We start from the raw sequence: 27,049 nt of genomic DNA on the forward strand, positions 1-27,049 counted from the left end.
AGAAATATTGATTGATCTATAATGCACATCGTACTTGGTGGCAAATTGTCCGTGTGTGTGTGTGTGTGTATATATATATATATATATGTATGTATGTATTAATATGCACTTCCACAACCTCCTACTCTGCATCTCCTTATTTTAGTTGGTGGTCTTTCTCCTTAACTCAGTGCACAGGTCTTTCACATGGGAGAGAGAAAGTGCCTGTAACTCCTGTTTGCACCCTTGCTGAATGGGTCATTTCAGTGGGGCTGGGGTGGTCTTCTCTCTTGCTCTTTTTCTCTCTCAAAGAGCTGTCTGAAATATACAACAGTGAGAAAGATTAGTGGCTGCCCTGTGTTCTGCTGCCAGTGGGTTCAAGTTTCCAACAGTGTTGTACTACCTGACTGAAAGAAAATGGAATTATAATTATGTAGTGATGGAGGTAGAACTTCCCAGGCATGCGAGGGAGAACTACAGTAGTGCAATGCTATAACCTCTAACTATAAAGACGATGGATTGAAAGTAAAACACTAATGGTCTAGTTGAAATGTCAAGATTTTCTCTAATTCCCCAACTTTTCAACCTCTTTTTTGAGACCTTTTTATTAGCAGCATTGTGGTTACCTTCTTTTAAACTGACAGTAATTGGTACCAGGTCCCTGGCATGTGTTTGGTCTACGGCAAATTATCTTCTCCTTTTGTGTTTCCTCCATTTTCAACAAGTCTGACTGGGAATAGATTACCATACAAAGGTATTAACCAAATATATAGGAAAGTACTGCTAGGAAATGTTGGCAAGGAATAAATTGGCTGATGGAAAATGTCTTTCCTAACTAACTCCGTGGGTTCTGAATATGAAAATAGTTGCAGATTACAGGATGATAGGTGCTGATGTGCTAACACTGGTTAGGCTCATATATTTTCACAATTTCTTAACTGTTTACACACTCTCTCCTACAGCAATACAGAGACTATTTTTTTCACTCTTTTGGATATGAATTGAATTCCTTTCAGATAGAATGAAGTAATCTGTCCAAGCTGTCAAGTTAAATCAACAATCCTACCACAGAGGAGTTAGGGCTAAACCCTTTCTTACACAGTACAAATACGTGTTTTCTGCATGTTCCCGGCCTGCCAGCAAAATGATAACGACAACATTTCAGTCACTTATCCAAAAGTTTTGCTCCAAAACAATTTCACATAGAGAAAGCATAGGTTTTTACATAGCGCATAGTGCAGGTTTAACCTGCATTTCTTTGGACTATTTTCCAGGTTAAAAAGGGTCAATCCTGCAGGCAGCGTTAGACATGGAGACAGTTTTCTTGTCTTGTGAACTCTTTTGAAAGATGTGAGATAGTCTTCCCATTTCACACTGTCAGGAAAAACAAAGGGGTGCTTTCCTTTTTTTAACCAAACAAATAAAACTGCAGGACAAGGCATGAGATGGATCTCTGACTGCACACACTGCTTTAGTTTTTGCTTGCTCCATGGCTGTGTTTCAGCCTGTTCCAACTAGCACCCTCCAAGAGGAAGCCTGGGTGTGGTTTGGGGATAGATCACACCAGCAGCTGCTCCGAATAGGAGTTGCAAACAAGAACTTCAGCAGCCTTGATTCCCTCTGATGCACTCCAAATCAATCCTACCCATTTTGTGCTGTCCCGTACTAGTAGTATCCTTACCCCTTTGCATGCCGTATACCAAGGCATGAAAAACAAATCCTTCACTTTCCTGCCATGAAAACATTCTCTAGCAATTCTCAATGTGTCTCTTAAAGTAAACATTAAATAAACTTAGACCTGAGAAAACACGGATAAAGATAACGATATTTTGGGACACAGGGGAACAACAGATTCAGTGGAGACCAGGTTCCAATGCTATTTACGTATGCACTGAGAATCAGCCTACTGTAGAGGGGTCTGATCCTAACAGGACAGACACAAAAGACTGCTCCAAAGCTTTCTTATTCAGCAGTTAGAATAAATAAAGCAGCCACACTGCATCCACATACCCCATAACAGGCAGGACCTGGATGCCTACCCAAGTCCAGGGACTCACGCAAGAAACACACTCGGATCACCAGGGTTTGGGAGCTCACGAGTGGATTGCTCATTACCCTTCTCAGGTAAGTCCCTTCATTTTCCCCCCTAGAATCATTCTATGGGTGTACGAATAATCAAATATTTATTAGAAGGGAAAAAAAAAGGACCCCTATGGCTCTGAAGCTTAAATCCTTTTACAAATGTGTACAAAAATGGGACCTGTCTAAAGACCTGAGTTACTGGAATAAAGTAGACCATTCCCTTCTCTCTAATTTTGACCAGAATGCTACTTTTGACCTGAAAACCTTTTTGTAAAATTTAACTGTCAATAACATGTTTCTGCAAGGATTTTTCATTTTGTGAGAATACTCCAGACTAGCTTTACATGAGGACCACACACTCACATGGACAGAAGATGTTGATGCTGATGAATTGCTGCTTTCAGCTGTAGAATTTAATTATTCTCATTCGCTACAGCTGGCATTATTGTGCAGTGATGTGTTTGTCTTCTGACACCTCGGGGGGGAGGTTGAAATGAAGTTTCTACGTTTGCAGTGCCAAAGGGACAGTTTGAATAAGAAGTGATGCAATGAGACCTGCATGACTATGTCCTCTGGCATGAATGATGAATACAGGTTCTTTAGATTTTGTTTTCCAGCAGCACTTACAGACTGAAAGCATTTCTTTAAAAATGTTATAGGAAAATTACACTAGAGTTAAGCCTATTTTGACAGATGAAAGAAATGAACTAGTTTATACCGGCTGATTTCTAGCCTGTGTTCCTGAAGCCTTTCTCTTCTTTTTTACAGGCTGGCAGGGTCACTAATCCTACTCATTTTCAGTTTGTCAGTCAATAATCACTTACGTGGCACTATGTCTTTGGAAATGACAGTTGAGACAACATGTGAAGCGTAGTCTTCCATCCACAATTCCTTCCTAAATAGCAATCTGAGGTGGCTGAAAGGACTGAATACTCTATATCTGATAATGACACATTCACCAAGCCTGTCATAAAGGTTTTTGGGGAAGTTTACAACACTGCTAAGTGGGAAATGTTTCTAGTATAATGGCATAATGAAGTCACGCAAAGCAGAATAATCCCTGCCTTGGACTCAACTTTTTTGGGTTTTTTTCTCTAAGGCATTTTAATTGTGTCACAAGCAGAGGCCATCTGGCTTAAGAATGAATATTCATTATCTGTAGCAAAAGAGAAAAACTTGTGAGGGAAATGGTACCTTCCTGGCTCCCAGCTTGTACAGTATGCATCACTAAAACTGGTGTGTTGCACAGTTGGCTAAATTGCAATTTGATGCCCAATGAATGTCTTTTTAGGCTACTATCATCTTACTAGTTAGTTATTGTTTACCAGTTGGACTTCATCTGTTCAAAAAGAAGATCACTTTATGTTAAAAATTCCTAGGGGATAACATATTTCACTGCACTCTGCAGAGCACTATGACAGCTCACCAGCTTTTATTTACTGAGAAGTCACAGGGTAGAAATCTTTCTTTTTTTTTTTTTTTTTTTTTTTTTAGGAATAAACATAATTTCTGTCTTGCATGCAACAGGTGCAATTCTTGTTTATTAAAAATGTAGAGAAAACATTTACAAAATGGAAATGTAAAGACTGCGTACTGAAGCAGACAATAACTTTCCTAAGAAAGAATTGAGCTGAGAGAGAATTAAACCATCCCTTTTAAAGGGTGGGCATTTTTTTCACAATTTTATGACTGTCACCAATCCCTTGGCTTGGCCTGTCTTATTTCTACAGGGGTGCCTCTCACTGCAGCTTGTTGTGGGAAAAGAAACCCCAAACTGGTTTGGCAGAGATTTTTCTGAGCTACATATGAAAAGCGAAAGACAATGTTTCACAGTTCCAAGAAACTCAAGCTGTTAATACTTTGAGCAAATTATATGTACGTATCATGGCCTATTTACAAGACTGTAGGTTTATTTGTTTAAGTACCTAAATATCTTGAGGCAGCTCTGAGGTGGATGTTGAGCTGACAACCTTGCCTGCCACACTGAGCTGCCTCAAACACAAGCAGCCCAGAGAGAGTGGGGGCCAGGCTTGCAGTCGACTTGAATGCAACTGGGACCAGTGCTGGCAGAAATTCATTTAAAGGTAGTGGAGGCTCTGCCACAATATTCTGGAATTAAATCAAACAACTCTGGCTCTCTCCTGAGGGAATTTGATATGATAAATCCATGATGCATTTCCTCATCGGAGCTATCTGGGCTGTGTTGGCTCTCATGAGCACCAGGTTGCAATGGATGAAGCAATTTCCTGCACGCGTTTAGAAACCACTCTGGAATACTTCAATGTAATAAAAGTTAGTTGAGCCAATATGATTATAGAGCTATCACCTCATTTTCACTGCATTACTACTGTAATACTAGGAGGAAGATTCATATACGTGCACTCAGAAACAAAATTCCAGGGGAGAAGAAATCCATAATACCAACTATCCGCTAATATTATCAGACAACTGCATTTTCTTGTACTTGCTTTCTTACTTTTCTCAGGGGAAATTTACCCTAGTGCATGAGACCAACACAAGACCCACCTAAGCTTGAACATTGGGTACTACGGCCCTTGGTACACTACTCTTAAAACTGCCAGGCAGGCTTTTAGTGCCAGCTTGCCGTGGAGCTAAACATCGCTTTGTGATGCAGTTCTGCCGGAGTCGAACAGGGCATACCTATGTGATCCTGAATGTGAGAAAACAAGGCAAAGTCAGTCCCAAATACATAAACATATCCTAAGCAATATGCAAAGAGTAAAAGTGGAAGCTGTAACTCAGAAGTCAGGGAGAGTAGGAAGAGTGATGGGAAGAGTTTCCTTCTCCTTTGGCTTATAGGAAAAACACACCGAACGTTACATAAAAATGTGAACATCTCAACCTGATAACTGAGGCATTCAGTTATCCAAACCTGAAGTTACTTTGACTCAAAAAGCAATTGATGCATTTGCTTTTCAGGCAGTACACACATGGCGCTTCCATGCAAGTCAGGATGTCTGTCCCTCACCTGTTGCAAGGTAGAATTCCTTTAGAGTGGTATCTCATCCAAAGATAAGGAAGTGATCAGGAAACGTCAGCAGCATTAGTATTAGAGCTGTAAGTATGAGACTCCTTCTTGTGCTAGATCCAAAGTTATTTGATGTGTGTTCAGTGACATCTCATTCAGTGTCTAAACATGGTCAGTATAATACAAAAATGTCTCCCTGGGCACCAATAAAACTGGGTGAGATTCAGTGCTGGGAACAAGAGACTCAATTCTCACACTCAGACACAGAAATTCTGTCAGAATTCTGTGGCTCTAGAGTAAACGCTGAGCACAAGCTAAATATCTACATGAAACTGTTATGTTAGTAAGGTGAAGTAAGTCCAATGAAAAAACACCACCACCCAAGGCTGATATTTAAAATGGCAATCACAAGAGGCAAAACAAGTTTAATATATACGGTCTGGCAAAGCTGCATTCTTCTTCTTTAAGAATGCATTACATATTATGAGCATTCCTATTACAATTTTATTGCAATATTCAAGGTGTACTCAGAAGATACTATTAATTTTTTTTTTAAATATGGGTTTATTTGTTTGCATCTTATTTTACAGCCACTCTTCCAGCCTCCAGTTTCATTTCTAAAATTAAAGCTAGTGATATTTCCATATCAAAGTTTAAAATTAATTTGCTTTGTGGGACATGCCCCTTGATCTAAAATACCTTGTTTTAATTAGGACATTTAATTTTCTCTAATGGAATCAGGTTCCATTCACTTAGTCCAAAACTACTTTCTGAAAGAGTTCTAAGCAGTACACTTTCTCAGCACAAGGCCTCCCAAGGCTTGTCTGCATGAGGAGATTGCACTTATGCAGCGAAACTGATTTCAGATTGATCCACTTATACCACTATAAAAAGTTAATGAAGTTAACTGTAACTGGGTCTGCCCCACTTCTGGATCGGTTTTATCAAACAGCTTTAAGTTTCCTGCCGTGACCAGAAATAGATAATAGAAAATCAGGTACCACTACAAGTATGTGTTAGGATGAAAAAATTAAAGGAAAACTGTCCCACCTCCCCGAGCATGAGTCTCTGGAGCCACACAGTCTGGAGTATGGCCACTTCCCACCACCATTTTTATACAGCTTCCTTCTTCCCTTTGCCCTCTTCTCTATAACACGCTGCATACATGTAGACTGTGTAGACAGATCATGTTTGCTTCTCATTAAGAGAACATACAAGACACTTCCAAGGAACATTTTGCATATCCTGGCTCCGAGTTAGGATGGTGTTCTGCCCCCACGCACGCACACAGGCACATGGACAGGTCAGGACAGGGGTAATCAGTGCATGGGCACAGACAGTGAAAGGCATTCCCTTTCCTTACCGTGAGACCTCACTCCCTCCATTTAAAATAAGTGTTTGTTCTGGGAAAGGCCTGTCTTTATCAGTTTTATCTTTATCTTTATTAAAGTCTTCATCTTTATCATAACATGGAGAAATGCAATAAATACTACACATTATGATAAACTCCAAAAAACCTTCAGTTCCGTGCTGGCTACAGCTCTCACAATGCAGGTGCATGGCAACAAAATGATTTTAAAAAAATGCGTACCTTGAAAAATAGCCAGGCTGTCATCCATTTAACGACTTTTACAACCCAAAACACATGCTTGTAGAGCTCAGTATTCACTACTCCAGGGTCTACTACATTAGCAGTCACATGGCTTCCATCTGCAGTCAGAAGATGCTGTAGTTGATAGGTAAACAACACAAGGGCAAGTTTGCTTTGGGCATAGGCTCCATGGGGTGAATACGAACATCTGTATACAGGAGAGAAAGAGAAAGGGAGATGCACATGAAAATAATCAGAAGGAAAACAGAACTGCACAAACATCAAACGTCCTGCATTTTGCAATATCCAGCAAACAAACAGCTGTGTGTTGAGTCATCAGAAGAAACAGCTTATCACTGGCAGGCGTGTTATTTGCTGGAGTTCTGGTGATTATTCCATCAGACACCAAGTCTGATTTATGGCGGGGAAAAAAATTAAAATAACATTACACACTACCTGCCAGAACCTCTATGTCAACCTATTTAAACTGGAAAGGCTGAGGCACCACCCTCCAGGATATCGTCACCTCAAACTACTCTACCCTTCCTCACTGCCCTCTTCCCACACATACATACCCTGTTCCCACCCAGTAAATCCAAGCCTGATCATACTACTCTTGGTTATTATTATTTGTATTGCAGCAGGACCTACTAGTTTCTGGTGCAGGCTCCTGTGTTAAGCACAGTATAAATGAGCAAGGTAATCATTGCACCTGCCCCAGTGACACACCAGATTACACACAGATAAAAGAGATGGATAAAAAGATGGGGCAAGGAGAGCAGCTGCAACTGTAACCACAGTTATGGCAAACACAGCCATTAGAGCAAAGACGGCTGGCTGGGTCTGCACCAAACAGGAGGTGCGACGAAGGCACACAAATGCTGGGAGTTACGGCAAAATGCTATCTGTTGAGAGCCCTGTGCACCTGCCTGCCTTTCAAGTCAAACTTTCTAGGAACTACTGATTAGTTGGGTTTCACTGCATGTAAGCAGAAGCATTTTTTTATTTTTTTTTTTAATAAGCAGGCTAGTTCCAGGGCAAATTAGCAGGTATGTCGTTTAAAATACTCCTCCTGACTGGGGCCTTGGTATCACTTCCACAAATTCCTGTGCCATGACAGTTCACTCTTGTAATTACTACAGCCTCTCATCTAACCCTTTTTGTGCTTAGCAGAACCAAAGGTAATTCCTGTCATTACAGACAGCTCATAGGCAAAGCAGGCAGGAGCCTAAAGCAACGGGCTCCTGGGGGCAGCAAAACTGCTCTGGTCCCCATCCCATTTGCCTCTGCCAGAACCTGGGGAAGCAGCACTGATTGCTGCTGCTGCCTATGGGGATCAGGGGTTAGGGTCCCTGGGGCAGCAGCTACTGCTGCTGGAGGGAGCTAGAAGGGCACCTACCCAGGAGCAGATCTCTCTTTCCCATCTCTCTCCTTCCCTCTAGCTGTTGTCCTGCCTCTTTGACAGCTGCAGCTACAACTCCATCCTCTACACCTTCACCCTTAGTGCAGCAAACGCTCATGCTGCGGATGCTCCCACTCTGCTGAAAGCTCGCTTTTGGTTTTCTGCGATTGCCACTATGTGCAAGGCTTTTATTTTGAATGAATAGCAAATATATCTCAGAGTTCTTTTTGTTATCTCATTCTCAATGAATACCTTATTTATAATATCCTGTACACTTCACCACAGAAAGCCCTGGCTGCTTGCAAACAGACTGACTCTCTGCAGAGGTATAAAGCTACTAAAGCAATGTAACTGTTCATGTTATCTGAAAGGACTCAGAGACTTGGAGACACAATGGTAAATCATACAGCTCAGCTACAGGAAATAAAAGACAACAACACTGAATCTCCAGTGTATCTTTTTCTTTTTCTTCTTCTTTTTCCCTGCTCTATTGTTCAAGCAAACCACAAACAAACAGGCTACAAAAGCAGTGTATAAATTGAGAGAGAATAAAAAAGGACAGCTGATCATAAACAGCCCTTTCACCAACCAATGGCCTGAGCTGTACCATGCTGGATATTAGCTCCATCATCATAAAGATATCACCTGCGCCTTGGGGTAAAATGGACTATTTTAAGAATAAAGAACAATCACTGCATGAATATAAAAGTGACTTGGCATCATTACATTTTAAATTCAGTAATGTCCGTGCTCTGATCTGAGACACTCAAAATGTCACCTTATGCTTCATGCATATTTCAACCCTTTTAACTTGAAGGACCAGATCCTCAGCTGATATGAGCTTCCCATTGTGCAGCCATGCGGGCCAGAGCTCATGCCACCCATGGGAAGATGCACTCACATGAAACCGCCCCTGCAGCCAGCTGGCAGCTAACCCTGGCACTTGTCCGTCAGCGCCACCATTCCCCCACCAGTGGAGAACACAAGCTGGGGCACAGGACAAGCTTCCTGGGTTGAATTAGAGTGATCTTGTCTGGCAAGCAGCTCACAGGGAAGTGGTGCTGGGAAAGACCATGACTTGTTCTGCTTGGGTCTAGTTGGCTTTCAGTAACCTTCAGATGCCAGATAGGAGGACGGTGAATGCTCCCCATGACTTCCCATTCCCACATTTTGTGCAAGTGCTGTTTTGACTTACCTTGTGGCAATGAAGCATGAACTACAAGGGCCGGATCCTCAAAAGCCTTGTACTTTGCATAGATATCTATGTCAGAGAAACATGAGCACTGAGAAGATATAAAAAACTATCCAATCAGTGAGGAAGCCTTTTATATCACAGTGCGGAGATGCAAATGATTTGCAAGGCAGTGGGTAATCAGACTTCAGTAACACACTATAGATATGAAGGATATAAAACGGGATATACAGAGATACACTTTTGGCAGAATCCCTGCAATGATTCCCTGCAATGCTCTATTCCCATTTTCTCTGTGTGTGCTTTTTGCTTTCCAGGAATCTGACATCAATGGACTACATAAGACAGAGGAATAACCTGTGATGCAGAACTGACAAGGACTTTCACTGAACAACTGTTTTGTTTGCGAGACCCCATCTTATTAGAATCATTTTGTTTAAATGACATACTGGGGAAAAAAATCAGCACTGCTTACTTGATTTTGTTACATCCAGTCAGAAAAATCGGAGCACGTAAGCTCCTATACTTGTACCACAACTGCATCTCCCATGCACATACATGTAGAATCACAGAATGGTTTGGGTTGGAAGGGACCTTTAAAGATCATCTAGTCCAACCCCCCAGCCATGGGCAGGGGACACCTGCCACCAGACCAGGTTGCTCAAGCCTTGGACACCTCCAGGGATGGGGCATCCGCAGCTTCTCTGGGCAACCTGTGCCATTGTCCCACCACTGTCATCGTAAAAATTTCTTCCTTATGTCCATCCTAAGTCCACCCTCCTTCAGTTTAAAACCATAAAATGTATTCATCCTATGTATGAAATTACGTGGCTTTAAAGCCTATGCATCTAAATCTAGCCTCTGTTGGTGCTCTACACACTGTATGTACATTTTCTACACTGAATGAAAGTATAATTATGTGTTAAATGAAATAATATTGGCATTATGCATTTCCACATTGCTTTTATTTTCTGAAGGCTCTAAAACCTTTCTGAAATGGAAGTGCACAAACCGTGATGGCACACCAGTGCACGTGAGGTGCCTGTGACACTTGGACCCCTGAGGACACAGGGTATCAATGCTTCACAGCAAGGCAGGCAGACTCTCAAGCAGAGAAACCCTGCCTCCTAAGTGGCCAGCCAGGCAAAAGACTGGTAGCTCCCAGCTCCCAGTGGTGTATACGCACTGGCCAGTCAGCTACAGAGCTAGGACGTACTGGTGTTGGGACTGCCCGGGGATCCATCCTAATGAATACTGCCCACCAGGCTTGAGCCATGCCAGACAGCAGGTGCTGTGGCATGGCAGGCCTGTGCATGGTCAGCAGGTAAGAACAACGGAGCAAGGACATGGTGGGAAGAAGTCCAGTGGGAAGGAGTGGTGTTCCTTGCACTGGTAGCTTGCAGAAGTTCATGCTCACCCCCTTTTTTGAATGGGGCTGTCTGTGGACTATTCTTCCTATCATGGAAAAAGTCTCCCCTGGGGGATGTCCCTCCATAGCATTTTGCTGAGTCAGTGCCGATAAAATAGGGCAATGCACAACTCACTAAATGGAAACTACAGGAGGAGTTAAGGCAGACAGAATTTAATTAGCTTCTTTGAAATCCAGCCAAGAAGAGCAGCAATATACAAATTCTTCTCCTTCCTTTTAAAATACTGTTTTATTGATTATATATCAAAGAATAAAGATTCAGGATAAGGCAGGCTCTGCATTTTCTGTTTGAATAATTTTTAGCATAAATTCTTATTTTTGGCTTTAGATTTTTTCTGACATAGACTGACAAGTTTGAATTGTCATTACAAAAATTAGGAAGGAGAAGAGAAAGGAATTGTTTTGTATTTTTGCCAAAACAAAACAAGTAAGTATTCAATTCTGGGGTTAGTGAGTGCTTTGTGGTTTGCTGATATTTTTTAATTTTTTTTAATTATTTTTTTTAAATTATTTTCCACCAGAAGCTGATTTTACCACTCATCTCCATGGTGCTGTCTCCAGCAGCGCTCTCCCTAGCATGCTGGGGCAATGTTTGTAAAAAGTAATGAGAAGCCAAATTTCAAACTGAAGCCTGCAGCAGCTAATTAGGTGTTTAAATACGGACTCAGCTGCTATCCAAGTTTGAAAACTGGATCCATGTTTAGCACTTCCCTTGGCAGCCAGCCTTACTCCGGTTTCTTTTCTGGCTGGCTTTAGTTGGTCTATGTTCTGTAGAGGTCTCCCATTTACATCCAGTGATACCATGCTTAGTGAAGAACATAAAGTCTGCTCAGGGTACCCACTGGGTAATAGGTGAAACAAAATTGCTGCTCTGCAGAGACCACTTCCTCCACACCTCCTATGCACAGGCTCTTGCATCGTTCTCTGGCTTCTTCTCTTTCATTAACGGTTGCTTTTGCATTATGCACACATGTGGAGGAAGCGGATGCAGACAGACTGAAAGAAGCACGCAGTGACAGCACCCTTTCCCGTCCCTGCCACAACTTGCTTCAACAAAAGGCTCAGAGGACCTGTGGCCATCCTGACCAACACACAGCTACATTTAACCTGGCCAGTGCTAGCGGTGAAGTTTTCCTGACATGAACCTCTTTCACACTGCACTTGTCTTGCGCATGTCATCCTCCCTGCACCCATCACCACGCTCCCCAATTTCCAGTGTGTTAATTTGCCTGGAGGGCAGAGTGCACCACGATCAAACTGCGGAACAACACGATTGCTATGTGCTCCATTAAAAGACAAGTGATGCAAAACGTGGGTGACATGCTGGGGGTTTTAATGAAAGGCCACACAAAATTTCAATGTATGCCTTAGGATGAATCAGTGAATTAAGCAAAACACAGACTTGCTGTATTAAAATGACTAAAGTTTCCTAATGATTTATGTATTAATCTTGCAATACATCATCACCATTGCTTATTCAAGAATATAAAAGACTATTATTAAACGCTCATGAAGCTTTCACAGTCTTAAATTTTCTTTCTCCAGGGAATGCAGCACAAGATTTTTCAACATCTTTGATAGATTTTTGCAGTTTATTTTGAAGCAGCTACAGAAATATATTACAGAATAGCGGTAGGTATGTTTTCTGTGGTTATCATAAGCAACTTCTTTCTCTTTTCCTACGATAAACCAAAGCCTCAGTCCTAAATACTGCTTATTAGATTTAAGCATACTTCCTGACAGTACTATCTGTATTTGTCCCTTGAACACATTTGCTAAGTCTCATCAGTTGTGATTTTCCCCCAACACACAAAAAAGGAAATACTGTTGGAGAAATTAGAATATACATATTGCCACTGAAAATTAGTGGTTTTCCAATTGAAAGAAACAAGCATATGCATTAGTAAAACAAAACTTAAATCTAAAGTCTTAACGTATCTAATTATTCAGATGCTGTTACAGTTGTTTTGTACAGTAGCTTTCCTGTTACCAGCTACTACTATAGGCCACTGTATAGTCACCTGTTTCATATACATGCCTGGGTGTTCTGGGTGTTCACAGAACAGCTATACTTCTTCATGTACATTCCTTTCATATACTTCATATGTAGCCTTTAAAAAAAAAAATAGTTATAAATATATACAAATAACAGTCAAGGTGGCCTTAGTGTACCCCCACATATTTGAACTGGAATACACCGGCAGCTGCAATTTGAGTGCATAAGGATGCAAGCATTAGGTACTCCTGAAGCGCCCTCATGACCCTGTGTTGGACATGCTGGAAAGGAAGGCTACAAGACTGATAAATAAAATCAGGGGTTCTACACAAGCTGAAAAGCAAATCCTTCATGTCCTAATTGGTCGCACAGGGGTTACTTATGCAGCCAGAGGCAGGTGGCACTTTCAGAGCAGCCCACCTTGCCCTTTCCTTCTGACTCACTAAGACTGACCAGGTCTCAAAGGTTCCCCCTTTCCCTGCAGCGAGCTCCTCAGTGCCATGTGCTGCTCATGTACAGCTCTGGCCAAAACTGGACTTTGTCTGATATCTTTCAACAGTGGTAAAATAGCATTTTCTTCCTAAAATTAGGGGAAGAAGCTCAGGGCTGGAAGGTGCTTGCTCTCTCTCTGAGGCAAAGCATTGGTAATGGTCTCAGTAGCTGTGTCAGTGATTCCTGCCTTGTGCTTAATCCAAAATTCAGTAAGAACCACAAGCTGGTTTTGGGTTGTTTTTTTTAAAGCTGTGCTTTCCAACTTTCAGCAGTTTACTGTATAAATCCATAGCGTTCAGTAACTAGCCCCTTGTTATAGCTTGTAGGAAATGCAGAGGGAACCAAAATTAACTGACTGCCTTTGGAGGACTTGGAGGACTACATTCAGTGAAGGAATTTGGAATGTCTTTGTTATAAAAATATTTATGAAAGGCGAAATAAGTAGGGCCTTGTCAACCTGGGCATTACTGTCATCCACATGGAATGAATGCATCGTTTTTCATTTGGCTGGTCCCTCCTCCTGATGGCAGGAGGTGAGATGTCAAGAGCCCTCCTGCTGTACTGATTACCCTGCTGTGCGCAACTCCATTGCTGTGTGCTCAGCACAGTTCTCAAATGTATGAAACACAGACTCAAAGGCTGGTCTTCTCGAAGTCTCACTAGAATCAGTATCTTTTAAAAAAGTCTATTTTTTCTGTTTGTGTACAATTAGTGTTAATTTCAAATGTTTTTGATGATTTTAAATACTGATGGCAAGTTCAAATTGTAATTACTGTAATTCCATTCTCCCAGGAAATATTTCTTTTTATAAAGAATGATATAAATTGCCTCTTCTGAAGCATCATTTTTCTACAGTCAGTTCATAAGATACAGTGTTAAGTACTTGCTAATATTTGAAGCGGTGTTTGAGCATAATGGTGCCCCTTCATTCAATTAAAAATCTCCATAAAACAAATCAATGAGTAAATAAATAGAAGAAAGCATGGTTCTGCATTGCTGCGGCTAAGAAACAGATCAAGGATCCAAGACCTACATTCTATGTCCTTGTGGTGACCCTTTTGAGTGGTGGGGAAACATCATGGCCACATATCTTTTTGTATTATCTCTTGGATAGTCTGGGTCTCAGGTTACTAAAGATTGTCACACGTCTTTTAAGATTATCTCTTGGATGATAATAAGAAGAGCTCTAAGGCTCTCTCCACCCACTTGTGGAAAGCTTCTTAACTCTCCTGTAACATAGTTTTTAATTTGAAGGAAGCAATGAGTCTTATGATTCCTTCCCTTCCACCAGAACACACAAAGGGCCATAAAATGGCCCAGTAATAACTTGAACAATCTGGGACTGAAAGGGAATGTAGGGTCTGGTTATGCACAGTAAAGTGCTGCCATTTCAAACCCAGTGCAGTGCACCAAATGTGGTTAGCAGATTTCCAGTAGACTACATGAAATGTGTCGGTGTATACATGAAGATAATGTAAGTTTTCATTTTGTGGTGGGCTGAACCCACTGCACTGCCTTAGAGTTAAGGAGGTGCTGAATGTGTTCTGCAAGTGCAAATGTTCACCACACTGAAGGACTGGTCTGTCTTACCAGGGGAAACATGGTTTGAATGTGCACACAGACTGAAAACACCTTTCTCCTTCAAGATGTCTATAAATACTTTGCAGAAAATCCTGTGCCATCACTCTGTCCACAAAAGCAATGCAAAATTATCAAGTCTGGCAAAATTATCAAGAAGAAAACAATTCTGAAAATCAATTTTTTGTTTGTTGAAACAATCTAACAACTTCTGCTTTTTCAAAGTTTTCTTAGGTAGCAAGAATATGAATATCATGGTTTCAAACTGAGAGGTAAAAGTGAAGTAACTCCCAGTACATGAACTAAGACAAGGAACAAGCTCATAAAGAAAGACATCTGTCAACAACAGTCACGAGAAGTCTTCCCCTCTGTTGGGAGACCTTTCTAGGATAAAGAAGAAATACAGCTGAAATGCCAACAGATACTGGAGAGATTAAAATGTGGAAGTTTTCTGCACCCATGAAATGACTTATAGTCCAGACACAGCAGGAAAGGCTTTTGTTCATGTGACACCATACATCAGCAGCGTCCCTCTGCCACTGTCAGAAAAGATACAGGATTTAAATAAGCATAAAACGGGTCTGTGAAGAGGCAGGGTCTTACTTACGGAACATACAAGCCAACTTCAGCAAACAAAAAAACCTTCAAGAAACAAGTAACAGAGTGGCTCAAAGTGGTCCATAGCCAGGATTGCAAAGTGGTTATTGCAAAGTACCATAAGGGACAGTGGCAGCAATCACTTTCTCTTTTGTTTAGCCTTCGAGTTGGTTTTGGTTTTGTTTGATAAATTTCCCGGTACTGTGTCACTTTGGAACGCTGTAAACAGAGATCTGTAATGGAAAACCAAGCATTTCCTAAGAAGTGGCATGGCATGCCCTGGGGCTAGAGCGCATGAGATCTCTTCTACTTGCAAACGTATCAGAAGCAAGTGAAGTCAGGCAGGTTTGGCTTTCCAGGAAATGACAAGAAGTTTCATGCTCAAACCCTGAAAAAACAACAGAGTCACAGAGCTGCCCTGCCCCAGCTCTCACTGAAAAAACAATTAAAAGATACTGTTTCTTTGGCAGACTGATTGATTTTTGGTGGCAATTCAGATACCGAACACCCCCCCAACTTTGAGCCGAGAACAAAAGATTTCACACAAAACTCATAATGTTTTAATTTGGACATTTTTGCAGTGCCATGTTAGAGCTAGTATCACTGTTAAAAGCCCTTGAGCTTCTCAGAAAGCTACTGTGAGACACAGTGCTCTTCGGTCCTTGTTCCTTTTGGGAGCCTGGGATGCTGCTGTGTACAGCGACTGTCCACCTCCCACGACAAGAAGAGCAGGGCAACCACAGCACCTGACACATAACGAGAACAGAAGAAATGGAGCAATAGCACTACAACTATATAAGTCTGGCAGTATCAAAACTCCCAGGGGCTAAAATATTTTATTTTTACAGTGATTTATTTTACTTAGAAAGTATATTTTTCATAAAACTCACATTTTTGATAGAGAACTCAATTTAATCAAAAGACCAAATTTTCTTCACAGGTTTAAGTATTCAAATGCTTCGTTGGCTTTTGAACAGATGAAGTTCTCCTTCACTGAAAAAAATAGGCTTAGGACAGGGAGTAGAGAAAAGGTTAAGAGTTATTTGTAATCGCAGGGGCAGAAATCCGCCTTTGCCTCTCTCCACTACACCTTGTAATCCTTAATGCACTGGCAAGATCAGGAATGTATGACTGTGAAGAACCAGAAGCAGCAACAGCGCTGAACCCAGAGGGGATTTGTGGAAGGTGAGCTGATCATTTTGACCATTTCTCTTAAGATGTTATTCCAGGGATTTACAGACATATGTGCCAGCCTTCCCCAGCTATGCTAGGCAGCTCGAAGGACGACTCCACTGAAAAGGTACTGTGAGGATGGCTGTAGCCAAAGCAGTTGAAAGGAATGCTAAAACCATTTGAAAAATCACCCAGGACCTGAACTCCAAAGCTTTTAAAGTTCACTCAGCCCTAATAAGTCTTTTTGCTGACAGGGAGATTTTAAACTAACCTTCTCCTCTCAAGGGTGCCAAGCTCTCTCCACTCCGCATTCTCCACAAGAGTCTTTTACCTTCTCTGTCACATGAGCACAGTACATCAGCTTTCAAATTACCATTGAGCCATCTTCCCATTTAGGAAACAACACGTTTATGATACCCACTGTTCTGCGTGCCACAGAAGGTTCACTTCTCCCACCCAACCCACTGCGCAGGGAGAGGCTGAGCAGCAGGAACACCCATGTATCACGTACCTCCCAACAAGTTGCAATTTTGAACTGGTTCAGAAGGACTGTGTCCTATTAAATCATTAACCATTATTACGAATCCTTTGTTAAGACCATTAATCCCTTTTAGACAAGAAGGAATTTAACATTGTGACATACAAAGTAGCTACATTTAATTTCCCTGAACACATTAAATCTGGCATTACCTTTGTGCTAGTAGTGTTACACTGTGTTATTATTATTCAGAAACCAATGAATCCTAAAAGTATTTTCATTAGACAGAACAAAAATACACCAATAAATTTAAAACTAAAACTTTCCAAAGCTGGCATCCTAACATAAATATTTCCCCATTATAGGAATGAATAGAGATAACCTGTGGCCTGCAACATGGATAAAACACTGGCTGTATATGAACTAAAATTCTGTCTTTTGGACTGATGAATTGGTCTGCTGGTATAACAGCCCATTTATTTTTTGTAATGAATTCCTAGAATTTGAGATCTGTGCCTTCACCGCTACATTCACTTTCCAGGCCAGCAAGTCAATTTTTGCAATTAACGGTAATTGCTGCCAATGCAAGGGATCATTTTACAAAACAGAAAATCCTTTTGCATTTATACAGAAAGCATTTTCCAAAGAAAGAGAGCAATACCCCTATGTATGTGCATTAAGCATTTAAATACGTATCATCTAACTATAGACAGAAAAACTTTGTAACCTGCTGCAGGAAGGTATATACTGAACACAGCAGTGTGCTGCAGTTGGTATTTGGTCCTGTCAAGGGAATATGACTTATCTTGCAAATAGAACCAGAATATGCGATAAAAGTCATTGTGGGGAAGCTGCTTAAACAAAACCATCTATTCCTCGAATAAAATAAAATCTATAATAACATGTATCTGTCTCGAATAATCTTTTATGGTTCAATTTCTGTAGTTTCACAGCATTATATCAAGCAACAGTCCAGTGACACATTTTAATATGCAACTGTGATAGACTACCGTACTGACTAAAATGGATTAAACAAATAGAAGGGTAATATATAAAATCCATCCTCCTTCCTTTTACAAATTTTCCTTTATTATTTTAAAATTTGGAAATAAAACAATAGCAGTATGCTATATCAGCTTCATGTTTGGTTTTGCTTGAATTTAAGATATTGTACATCCCGTAAGTTCTGCCAATGATTCTTCTAAGTCAGAGATTCTTCCATTCTTCTTCTCTCTAAGCCAGAGAATTAAGTGACAGATCAGTCACAAAAAGGCACTGGAGGAACCAATTGGAAAATTTCAAAAAATAAAAGCTTTTAATTGTAAAAAATGTTGACTCATCAAACCATTCCTAGTATAAAAATATGTTTTAAATAAATGTCCAGCTTAAAAAAAAAAAGTAATTTTAAACTGATGGATATACCTTACTTCAACAGGATGACTTTGAAATTGAAGGTTCGGTGTTTCAGTTTTATCAATATTACACTTCAAAATATGAATGACAGTGTACTCATAAAGATAATTACAAATAAATCAGAAAGAAAATATTCTAAAATCAATGAAATCAAAGGGTTTGGTCTGAAAAAATTATTTATATTTTCCAAAAGTAATGTGACATTTTAACACTTCGTTGCTATTCATGGACATTATTTTCAAAGTCTCAGCAATGCTGATGGGACAAAATTCTAAGCTTTCTGCCCAAACTTAATACAACTTCATTTACCAACAAACATCGCACACACGCAAGAAGTGAAGATGCAGGACACCACCCATCCAAGAACAGGAGGTCTCCAGAGACTTTGCTTGGCAGATTTTCCCAGCAGTACACGACACCTCCTGTTACAGCCCTTATGAACTGCCTAACGAGATTAACTGGAGCTGCCTGGTCTCCCCAGCATCTTCCCAGGTCCTGGGCAGAGCTGTTTAAGCTATTTTACACCAGCCAGGATGCATATGTGGCACCCGGGATTTTTGCAATTCCTTTCATTCAATCTATTTTGTCTCTGAGATGATTCATGCTCTAGGGCTAAAGGGAAAAAATACAGAAATTATCTGGGGACTGTACCAGCTTGGATGGTTACAAAACCCATCCGCTTCTGTAGTTGGAGAGCAGAGGAAGGAAAACAGGGAAAGTGTGACTAACTGTTCTTGAATATACTGGAGACATGAACCAGAAAAGGAGTTGTGTGTGGCTGGGGAGTTCATAGATTTGTGATTCACAGCATTACAGGGCCCATTTGGCATGCAAAACGAGAGGATGATGAAAGGAATAGTTAGTCATGGAGAAAAAGCTAGACAGAACACACAAAGATGCTAACCCCTGGGAAAGGGAGCATATGCAGGTGTGACCCACAGCCTGGGAAAGGGAATGATGTCTTCTTTTCTTTATTTTCCTAAAATTCCTTCTTACTTCAGTAGGTAGAGTACTTGAAGGGGTGCCCCACATCTCAGTCTTGTGAAAGCACCATGAACTCCAGTGCACTGTTCAAGCCTATCTCAAGCCAAGAGGACGGCACAATGTTCTTCAAGCTTTTGCTAAAACCAGTCAGCCATATCCTCTCGTGACCATATGTTTTTTCCTTCTGTCACTTTAGAAAGTATTATTTAAGGCAGGCAAGAGAGGAAAAAGGACATTCTAGCTATGCTGTTAGAGTGCACAGTGTACTACCCTCAGCACGTAATCGCTGCAATCACCACTGTTGAAACGCGTACAGATAGATAGCGTTTCTGTTAAACTTTCACCTCCTTGAAAACAGTCGTATTCAAAGTAGGGATGAAGGAGAATGATTTGCCTTAGGGATCCCCTTGTCGACTCATGTGATTGCTGTTGAAAATGGTCTGGATCTAAAAGACCACAAAGGTGTTTGATGTTCTTCATATATCCTTCAGCAAAAGAACTGGGAGAACAGTCATTGCTCTTGTGCGTTTGCATTTTCAATAACACACATGAAACAAGCTATGCCCTGCCAGTTTGGAACAAGCTCTGTCCTGCCTTGATGTACCCATGCTGTGTCTCTTTTACTGGTGTGTGTGAAGAGATTGCGCAGTGAAGGGCAGAAATGACATTCATAGAGGAGAAATAGGACTGGGGCTAGGGGGAGAAGATAAGAGAAAGATAAATGGGGAGGAGGAAATTAACTGGTGGGCAGAATTAAGACACCACCAAAAAAAAGGAGGGAGAAATAAGAGGGAGGGAGGGAAAAGGCAATGGAGACAAAAAAGCTCAAAAGACACAGATGACGATGAAACTGTGAACAGAGAAATCAAGTAGACAAGCATGAAGAGAGAGATAACAAAAGAAGAAAAATAATGTAAAATGCAAGGAAAATAAAGAAAAAAATAAATTAAGCATGCTGCCAACAAGGAGCTGAAAAGATAAATCAGATTGGCAAGATGGCAGAAAACAAACCAAAGAGGAAATGTGGAAGACAGTAACATTTAATACTGTTCATGGGACAGACCGTCCAACAATTACTTGTTATGCTGTTGCCCTGGGGTCACTGTGATATGGATGACATCTGGCTTCAGAGCAGACCTCTGAGCAGCAAGCACAAGCAGTGGGGAGCGATGGCCACAACAGTGACTGCCAACCCAGAGTCTCCCAAGTGGGAGAATGACCCCATAGAAAAATCTGTGGTTAAGCAGAGAAGAGAACCTCAGTTTACCGTCACCTTTGTGTCAAGACAGGCTTCTGCCTTTACTTCTCTGTCATGTTTGGTCGATGAATGCCTCCTCTGCATGATCAGTGGCCTCCAGTTTGGACACTAGGCCAATCAAAACCCAGGAATATTGGGACAAGAATACAGTAAACAATACAGTCTGCTGCCACCAGTTGATTTTTCCAGCACAGAGTAAAGCCCCCCTTCTCCACTGTGAAGAAATGACTCCAAATTGGTTTGGTGCCTTCCTGCAAGGTTAGGACTACCAGCCAATCACAGAACATAGACCCAAGTTGTGAAATTAATTAAGGCCAGCTACTGCAACTAAAATAAGGGAAAAGCCAATATTAAATTTTTAGAAAGATTTCCCATTCACACAAGCAGCGAAAATGAAGGATGGCATCACCGGGAAACTGTGGCAATTCATGGAACACTATCATATCACAGTGCTTACCATGGGTGTCTTTACTGCCTCCATTAAAACTCTAAAATGCTGCTCTGAATCACAAGGTGTCTCTGAGGCCCTATGGTGTAGGCAATGCCTGCGCACGGTACCCCACAACAGTCCTCCACAGGGCTGCCAAACCACCCACTCATGCCGTAGGCACACACTCGAACACAGAAGTAATCTCACCGTTTTTAGCAGCACCGTTTATGCGATAACGATTTGCACAAGTGGCATCTTATCGGCAGTTAAGCTAAAAAAAAAAAAAACAACAACCGAGGAGTATCTCCTCCGACCTGAACCAAGAAAAGATTTGGAGCTGAATCCACAGTCCCCTCTGGGTCCCACCCGTGTGCCTGTGTGCTCAGAAAGCAGGCGCCACTGCTGCCCCTGAGCGATTTGAGCATCCAGGTGGGAAAGAGCAGGCAAAATCAGACAGAGCCTGTCATCCTTTATAATTCTTCTTACACTAATAAAGTTGAAATATAAAGAGCAGGGTTTGGTGCAAAAGCTGCAGGTAAATCTCACTGGTATATTATTATTTTTTACATCAGATTGGTCATGTTTGTGCTCAATCGTAAGTTTCCTAACTGAATCATTTCTGATTCCTGTAAAATATGACTTAATAATAATTTCTGGTTCCTTTAAAACACGAGTTAATAATGATGAATCACAGGTAAGGATGATCCTAAATTGAAGAGGCACAGCACAAGGCTTTTCTATAATCAATGCTTCTATAAACAGTTCTGTAATCACTGTTACCTAGAGACACAGAACAGCCACATTTAACTTTGCATTCTGCACTTTAGCCTGAAGAAATACTAATTACACTCCTCTTAGTCCCCTTGCATGGTGCCATCCAGCACATGTCCATCAGAAACAATGAACACACACATCAAGTGAAGAGTAAGGGTAATTTCCTGTGGTTGTTTTACAAGCAAGAGATTAAACTTCGACTACCTTGCAAAATTTAAACAAAGCACTTGTAATAAAACTGATGCCGTAGTATGCAATCAGAAGTCAAACAGAAAGTTTGACATGCTTAATGCAACATTCATACGTAAATTGTCTTCAGTGGAAAGAGCCCAGCCCTCTAATTTCAGTCTTTGTTCCAAAATACAACCTCGGGCCAAGTGGCTGTGAACAGGTGCTGAAGTCCCTGTCAAAGGACAGGAACAGAATTTCACCATGGAAATGACACAAAACTCAGAGTGGCTCTGTGCAGGCAGAAACTCTCTGGAGCCCATCAGAAGACAGGTTCTGTTTGAGCCTGTTAGTAAGCGCGCAGTTGCCGTACACGACTGCATGGGGAAATTCTGAAATGTATCTATCTCAGTTATCCTGCCCATTCTTCAATTAACTAAACAACTCTGCATGGTTCCTGTGTGACACCAGAGATATTTATCCGCCTCATCCAATGTCTTCCTAACGTTAGAAATATTCCTCAGACATTCACCCACAGTTTCTCTAAACGAAAATAGTCACGCGGAATACAGATACACATTTTAACCCATTTCACTGTTAAAAACCCAGGATGGCTGTGCACTTGGATCTCGGTAAGCTCTTGGGGAAGCGCAAGGCGTGACACAGACGAAAGCGGGAGCTCCAGTGTTTGCAGTGAATTGCCGGGCTGACTTGTGAGAGGGCAAGCACCACAGGGACAGGGGGCATGATGCTGCCCAGCGCTGGGAGGCAGGTGAGGGAAGCTGGAGAAGGTGGGGGACTGGGATGACAGGAGTAGCGCAGGACACGGGAGAGGCCAGAGATGGAGGGAAGGGAGGACATTGTGCCAGGAGCTGCAGGCCAGCGGGCAGAGCAGCCAGGGAAGAAGGAGCGGCAGGCAGCGTGTGGGCTGGGCAAAGCTGTGAGGCAGCTGGGCCAGTGGGGCTAGTTGTCCTCCCAGAGCAAAGTCAGCAGCCCCATGCCCAGCAGGCAGGGAGCTTGCAGCCATAGGCATCCCTTTGCACCCATCTGAGGGCAGGGCGAGGGCCTCTACACATGCATTCACTTGAGGAAAAGGCCTATTAGCGTTCACCCAAGCCACTTTAAAACATCCCAGTTACTGAATCCAGGCTCTCCACCACAACCGTCACTGCAGTAAAAGCGTCAGAAAGGAAAGCGAGGCTTTCACGGTTCAGAATAAAAGACTTGGTGCACAAGCTTATAAATTATTTGTATCTTTGACTGAAGGCTGCAAGCTTTGTTCAAGCCTGAAAGATATTAAGCAATGGCTTGAGAATCGGCATTTTAAAAAAAAGGCAACAAAAAAACCCGCACATTCAGTATTCAGTAACAATCCTCTTGGAGTTTAATCTGCACACCCTTACTACAGATCAGTCAATACCAAAAAACAGATCAGTACCTGCTTTGTAAGTCGCTCAGGTGCAATTTGGCTACGTAATGGGTGGCTGATGAGACAGTGATGATCCTAGCATTGTGACTGTGCGTTCCTGATTGCTTCAGCGTGTCCAAGAGGAGGTTAGTCAACAGGAAGTGTCCCAAGTAGTTCAAGCCGAAGTGCTCCTCAAACCCATCCTCCGTCTTCCTTTCAGGGACCAGCATCACCCCAGCTAGAGGAGAAAGTAGAGGTAAAGCCTGTTGATTTATTTCAGAGAAGCAGCAAGCTAGAATGAGCATGGATCTCCTGCTGCAGAGTGTAAACATGGCATGTAGAGCGATGAGTGATTGGTGATGGCATCTGAAGTGTAAAGCAGACACTGATTGATTCCTGCAGAGAAAAATGTCAAAACCCCCACTTCAGTTCCTTTATCCAGAAAACAGGTAGACTGACTCCCTCCCTCCCTCCTTCCCTGCAGGACTGTGGGGATAAATGACTTCATTTGTGAAAAGTGTTTTGAAGACATTAAAAGTTGAGTTAACCCATTGCTGGCATGCCAGAATGCAATGCTGCAGATCCACAATAATAGTTAATCCATCTACAATAGGTGGGAGCTGGGTGATCCCAACAACATTCCCTCCATCAAAGAGCTCAGAGCAACGAAGACAAGACCAGGCTGAGCAGCAGACCTGCTCTCCCAGACGGCTTTCTGCTGAGTCCTGGCTGGAGTTTAAAGATCTGTTGAGTCTTCCTCTGAAATCTGCAATTTCTATCTCACTGGTGTGGTTGAGAAAAGATGTAGTAAATTTACCCAATATATCTTAATTACTGTGCTTACAAGCAGCTGCATCTTGAAATGAGTTTTTGAATGCTTATTTTGGCAATATTTTTGCATACATTTCTACAAACCACAATTTTCAAACTCATTGCCTAAAATAAGTATCCACATCCCTAACATGCAATGTTAGCATTGATTTCAGCATCTTGCAGAGAATCCTGAGCTCATGCATAAATTATATTGTGTACTGAGGCTGTGTGGGGGATAGCTATCCCTCTCAATTATAACGTGGAGTTGCCTGTTGTAAATTATTCTTATTTTATTAAAATGTATTTATTGTACAAGTGGACCTCATCTTTGTAATTTAAATGTAGATGGACGTGGTTCACGGAGAATAATGTTGCAGGCCATTCGTCTTCCCTCTACAACCCATGAATATGATACAGTAGAAAGGCCACCTCTGCTCACAGACATGAGAGAATGTCAGCTTGTTCCTTGTGCTACTTCACATGTTCATTAAAGTCTTTAACATCTCATTTCTTGATGTCAGCCCAATGATGGCATATTAAATGACCATTTTAAATTGCACATGCCGCGCATCTACACCACTCCTTCTCTGGGGGGTCCCGCCACCTGACAGTTCTGCTTTGTTACTGCTGCTTGGATTGAAGAGGAGGCATTTTCAGGATCTTTTTAGCATGGCCAGCACCCATAGTGGTTCACTTATGGCTGCCTACTACTTAATGGAGCAACTGGAGAAGCAGCATGGGGGAAAGAGACGAGAAGATGACAGAGCAAACAAAAGGTTTGGGTGTAACACAGCATACCTGCCTACCAAAAAGTTAAGACTGAACAGGAGAGATGCTTTCTGATGGTATGATGAAAGAAACACAACGTAAATTACCAGATGGGGCTCTACAGAAGCTCTGATTGGTGTCTCTGTCCCTACAGCCACTATCCCAGATCTCTCAGAATGACAGGAAAACCCAGCTGCTGGGTGTGGTTTCTCTGCACATCAAATCTCAGCTTTAACAATGGGAAGACACAAATTAGAGGGTGTATGGTCGGGTGTCCCATTGTATTCTCCTTCCTCAGCAGCACTTACTCTGATGCGCGATGCAACTGCTCGCAGCTGGAAACAGATTTCCACTTCCTCTGTAGTTTGCACATTGGCATATAAATGACATTCAGAGCAGTGCCTGGGTCTGAGTGCTGGTATGAAGGTCATGGACAGACATAAACATGAGACAAGCCCTGCTGAAACCTGTTCTTGTTTTCCTGGGAAGAAGGAAAGGGCAGGAAGGACAAAAAACCCCAGTCTCCCAGACCAACTCTCAGCTTGCTACAGTGCAAGTTTTAGCAGTGAGAGATTAGCACGAGGTGTTGGAGGGCAGATGGGATGCAGATTGCTGCATCTCTGAGCACCAGGGCTGATACAAGGAAATGATCTGCATCTTTCTGAGGCCATGTCCTGCCCTCCACAGCTCTGACATGTGAAAAAGGCAGGAGGAAGCAGTTTTGAAGAGGTCTATTTGCAGCAACACTGGTAAAATGCAAGCCCAAGAGAAGGCAACCACATAAACCAGCAGCCCTGGCACAGCAAAGCTGATGTGAACCCCAACTGCTGCTTCTGCATCTGCCAGGGCTGCTGCAGATCTCACTATAGGACCCCTCCATTCACACACACACTTCTGTTAGCTAAGTCAGATGGCGGGATGGAGGAATTTCTCTGGAGAGAAGTGCGGTAGATGGCTGCTAAAGCCATTCAACTTTGCATCATGACCAGCAGGTAAGCCTAGGGAGGCTGTCACTGCTCACACCATCCCCAAGGATGCCTGTGCTACAACTGCCCCCTTGACCTCTGGAGAGGCATGGGATTTAAGGAGCACATAGAGGTGTTGCCCTCCACCCCAATTAGTCTCCACCATCTGTGCTGCATGTCCTGGAAGCAAAAAACAGATCTGGGCTCAGGTCAGGAGATGGGAAAAATTTTCACTCAAACACTGCACAACTGTTAAGACAGACGTTCCTGAAAATTATTTTGCTCATTCTTCAGGAGCTTCCTCTGAGAAACTGTGGTAAAGCCTTTGAGCAGACACAATCACTTCTGCTTGCATTTGTTGCTACTACAATTTCCTTTTTGTCTTCAAGAACTGGTCAAATAATATTAATCCAAAACACCTTTGAAAGACTTTTTTTTTAAAGGCTCCCATCTTTGAGGCAGTTCATAACAAGGCTATCAAAAAATTTTGCCCTGTAATCTGAGGGCAGTTTCTCTTATTTGAGGAGAAGCATTTTAACTCACTGAGAGCAAGCATGCAAAGGAATACCCGACAGGCAACTGAACCTGGCTGCTTCTCTAACAAAAGGGAAAACCTTGTAAGCGTAGCAGCAAGCTCTCTTTTTTAAATTATTAACTACCTAACATTCAGTAGATACTAAAAGTGGCATGCTATTGATTTTCTTTTGTCCAGAAACATCACCAGCTTTACTCAAGGGCCCCAAAGTAACTCAAAGAACAAAAGCTGCTTCTATTTTTAATTCTTTCCATTAACCCAATACTATTGAAACATTTAAAAATGCCTTTTGGGGTTTGTTTGTTTAGTTGTTGTTTTTTTTACCTTACCTCTTCATTGTAAACTAAGAATGATGTTGGAATCTATACAACTCAGCATCTTTCTGATTTTAATTATCAGTAGTAAGCTTCCTCAGGTTTTTTGGAGTGCATGTGAAATTTGGAGTGGCAGGACACAGAGCATTAATGTCAAACACCTCAGTTCTGATACAACTTTCTGACACTTTTTTCCCTCTGATTTAGCTAGATTGTTTCCAGAAGGTTTATTTTTTAAAAA

General features: G+C 41.8%; 1 protein-coding gene across 1 annotated transcript in view; it reads right to left on the bottom strand.

Annotated features, from left to right (window-relative positions):
• ZBED1 (zinc finger BED-type containing 1) overlaps positions 1 to 27,049 on the bottom strand; it is a 180,599-nt gene that overhangs the window by 23,526 nt on the left and 130,024 nt on the right. Inside the window, exons 5-6 of the mRNA XM_080376064.1 lie at positions 23,444 to 23,651; positions 6,642 to 6,849 (exon numbers count right to left, since the gene is read on the bottom strand). Coding sequence (XP_080232190.1) covers positions 6,642 to 6,849; positions 23,444 to 23,651 — 416 coding nt within the window. The remainder of the gene's footprint in view (positions 1 to 6,641; positions 6,850 to 23,443; positions 23,652 to 27,049) is intronic.

Source organism: Falco punctatus (genome assembly GCF_963210335.1).
Source record: "Falco punctatus genome assembly, chromosome: 2".
NCBI classification, from domain to species: Eukaryota; Metazoa; Chordata; class Aves; order Falconiformes; family Falconidae; genus Falco; species Falco punctatus.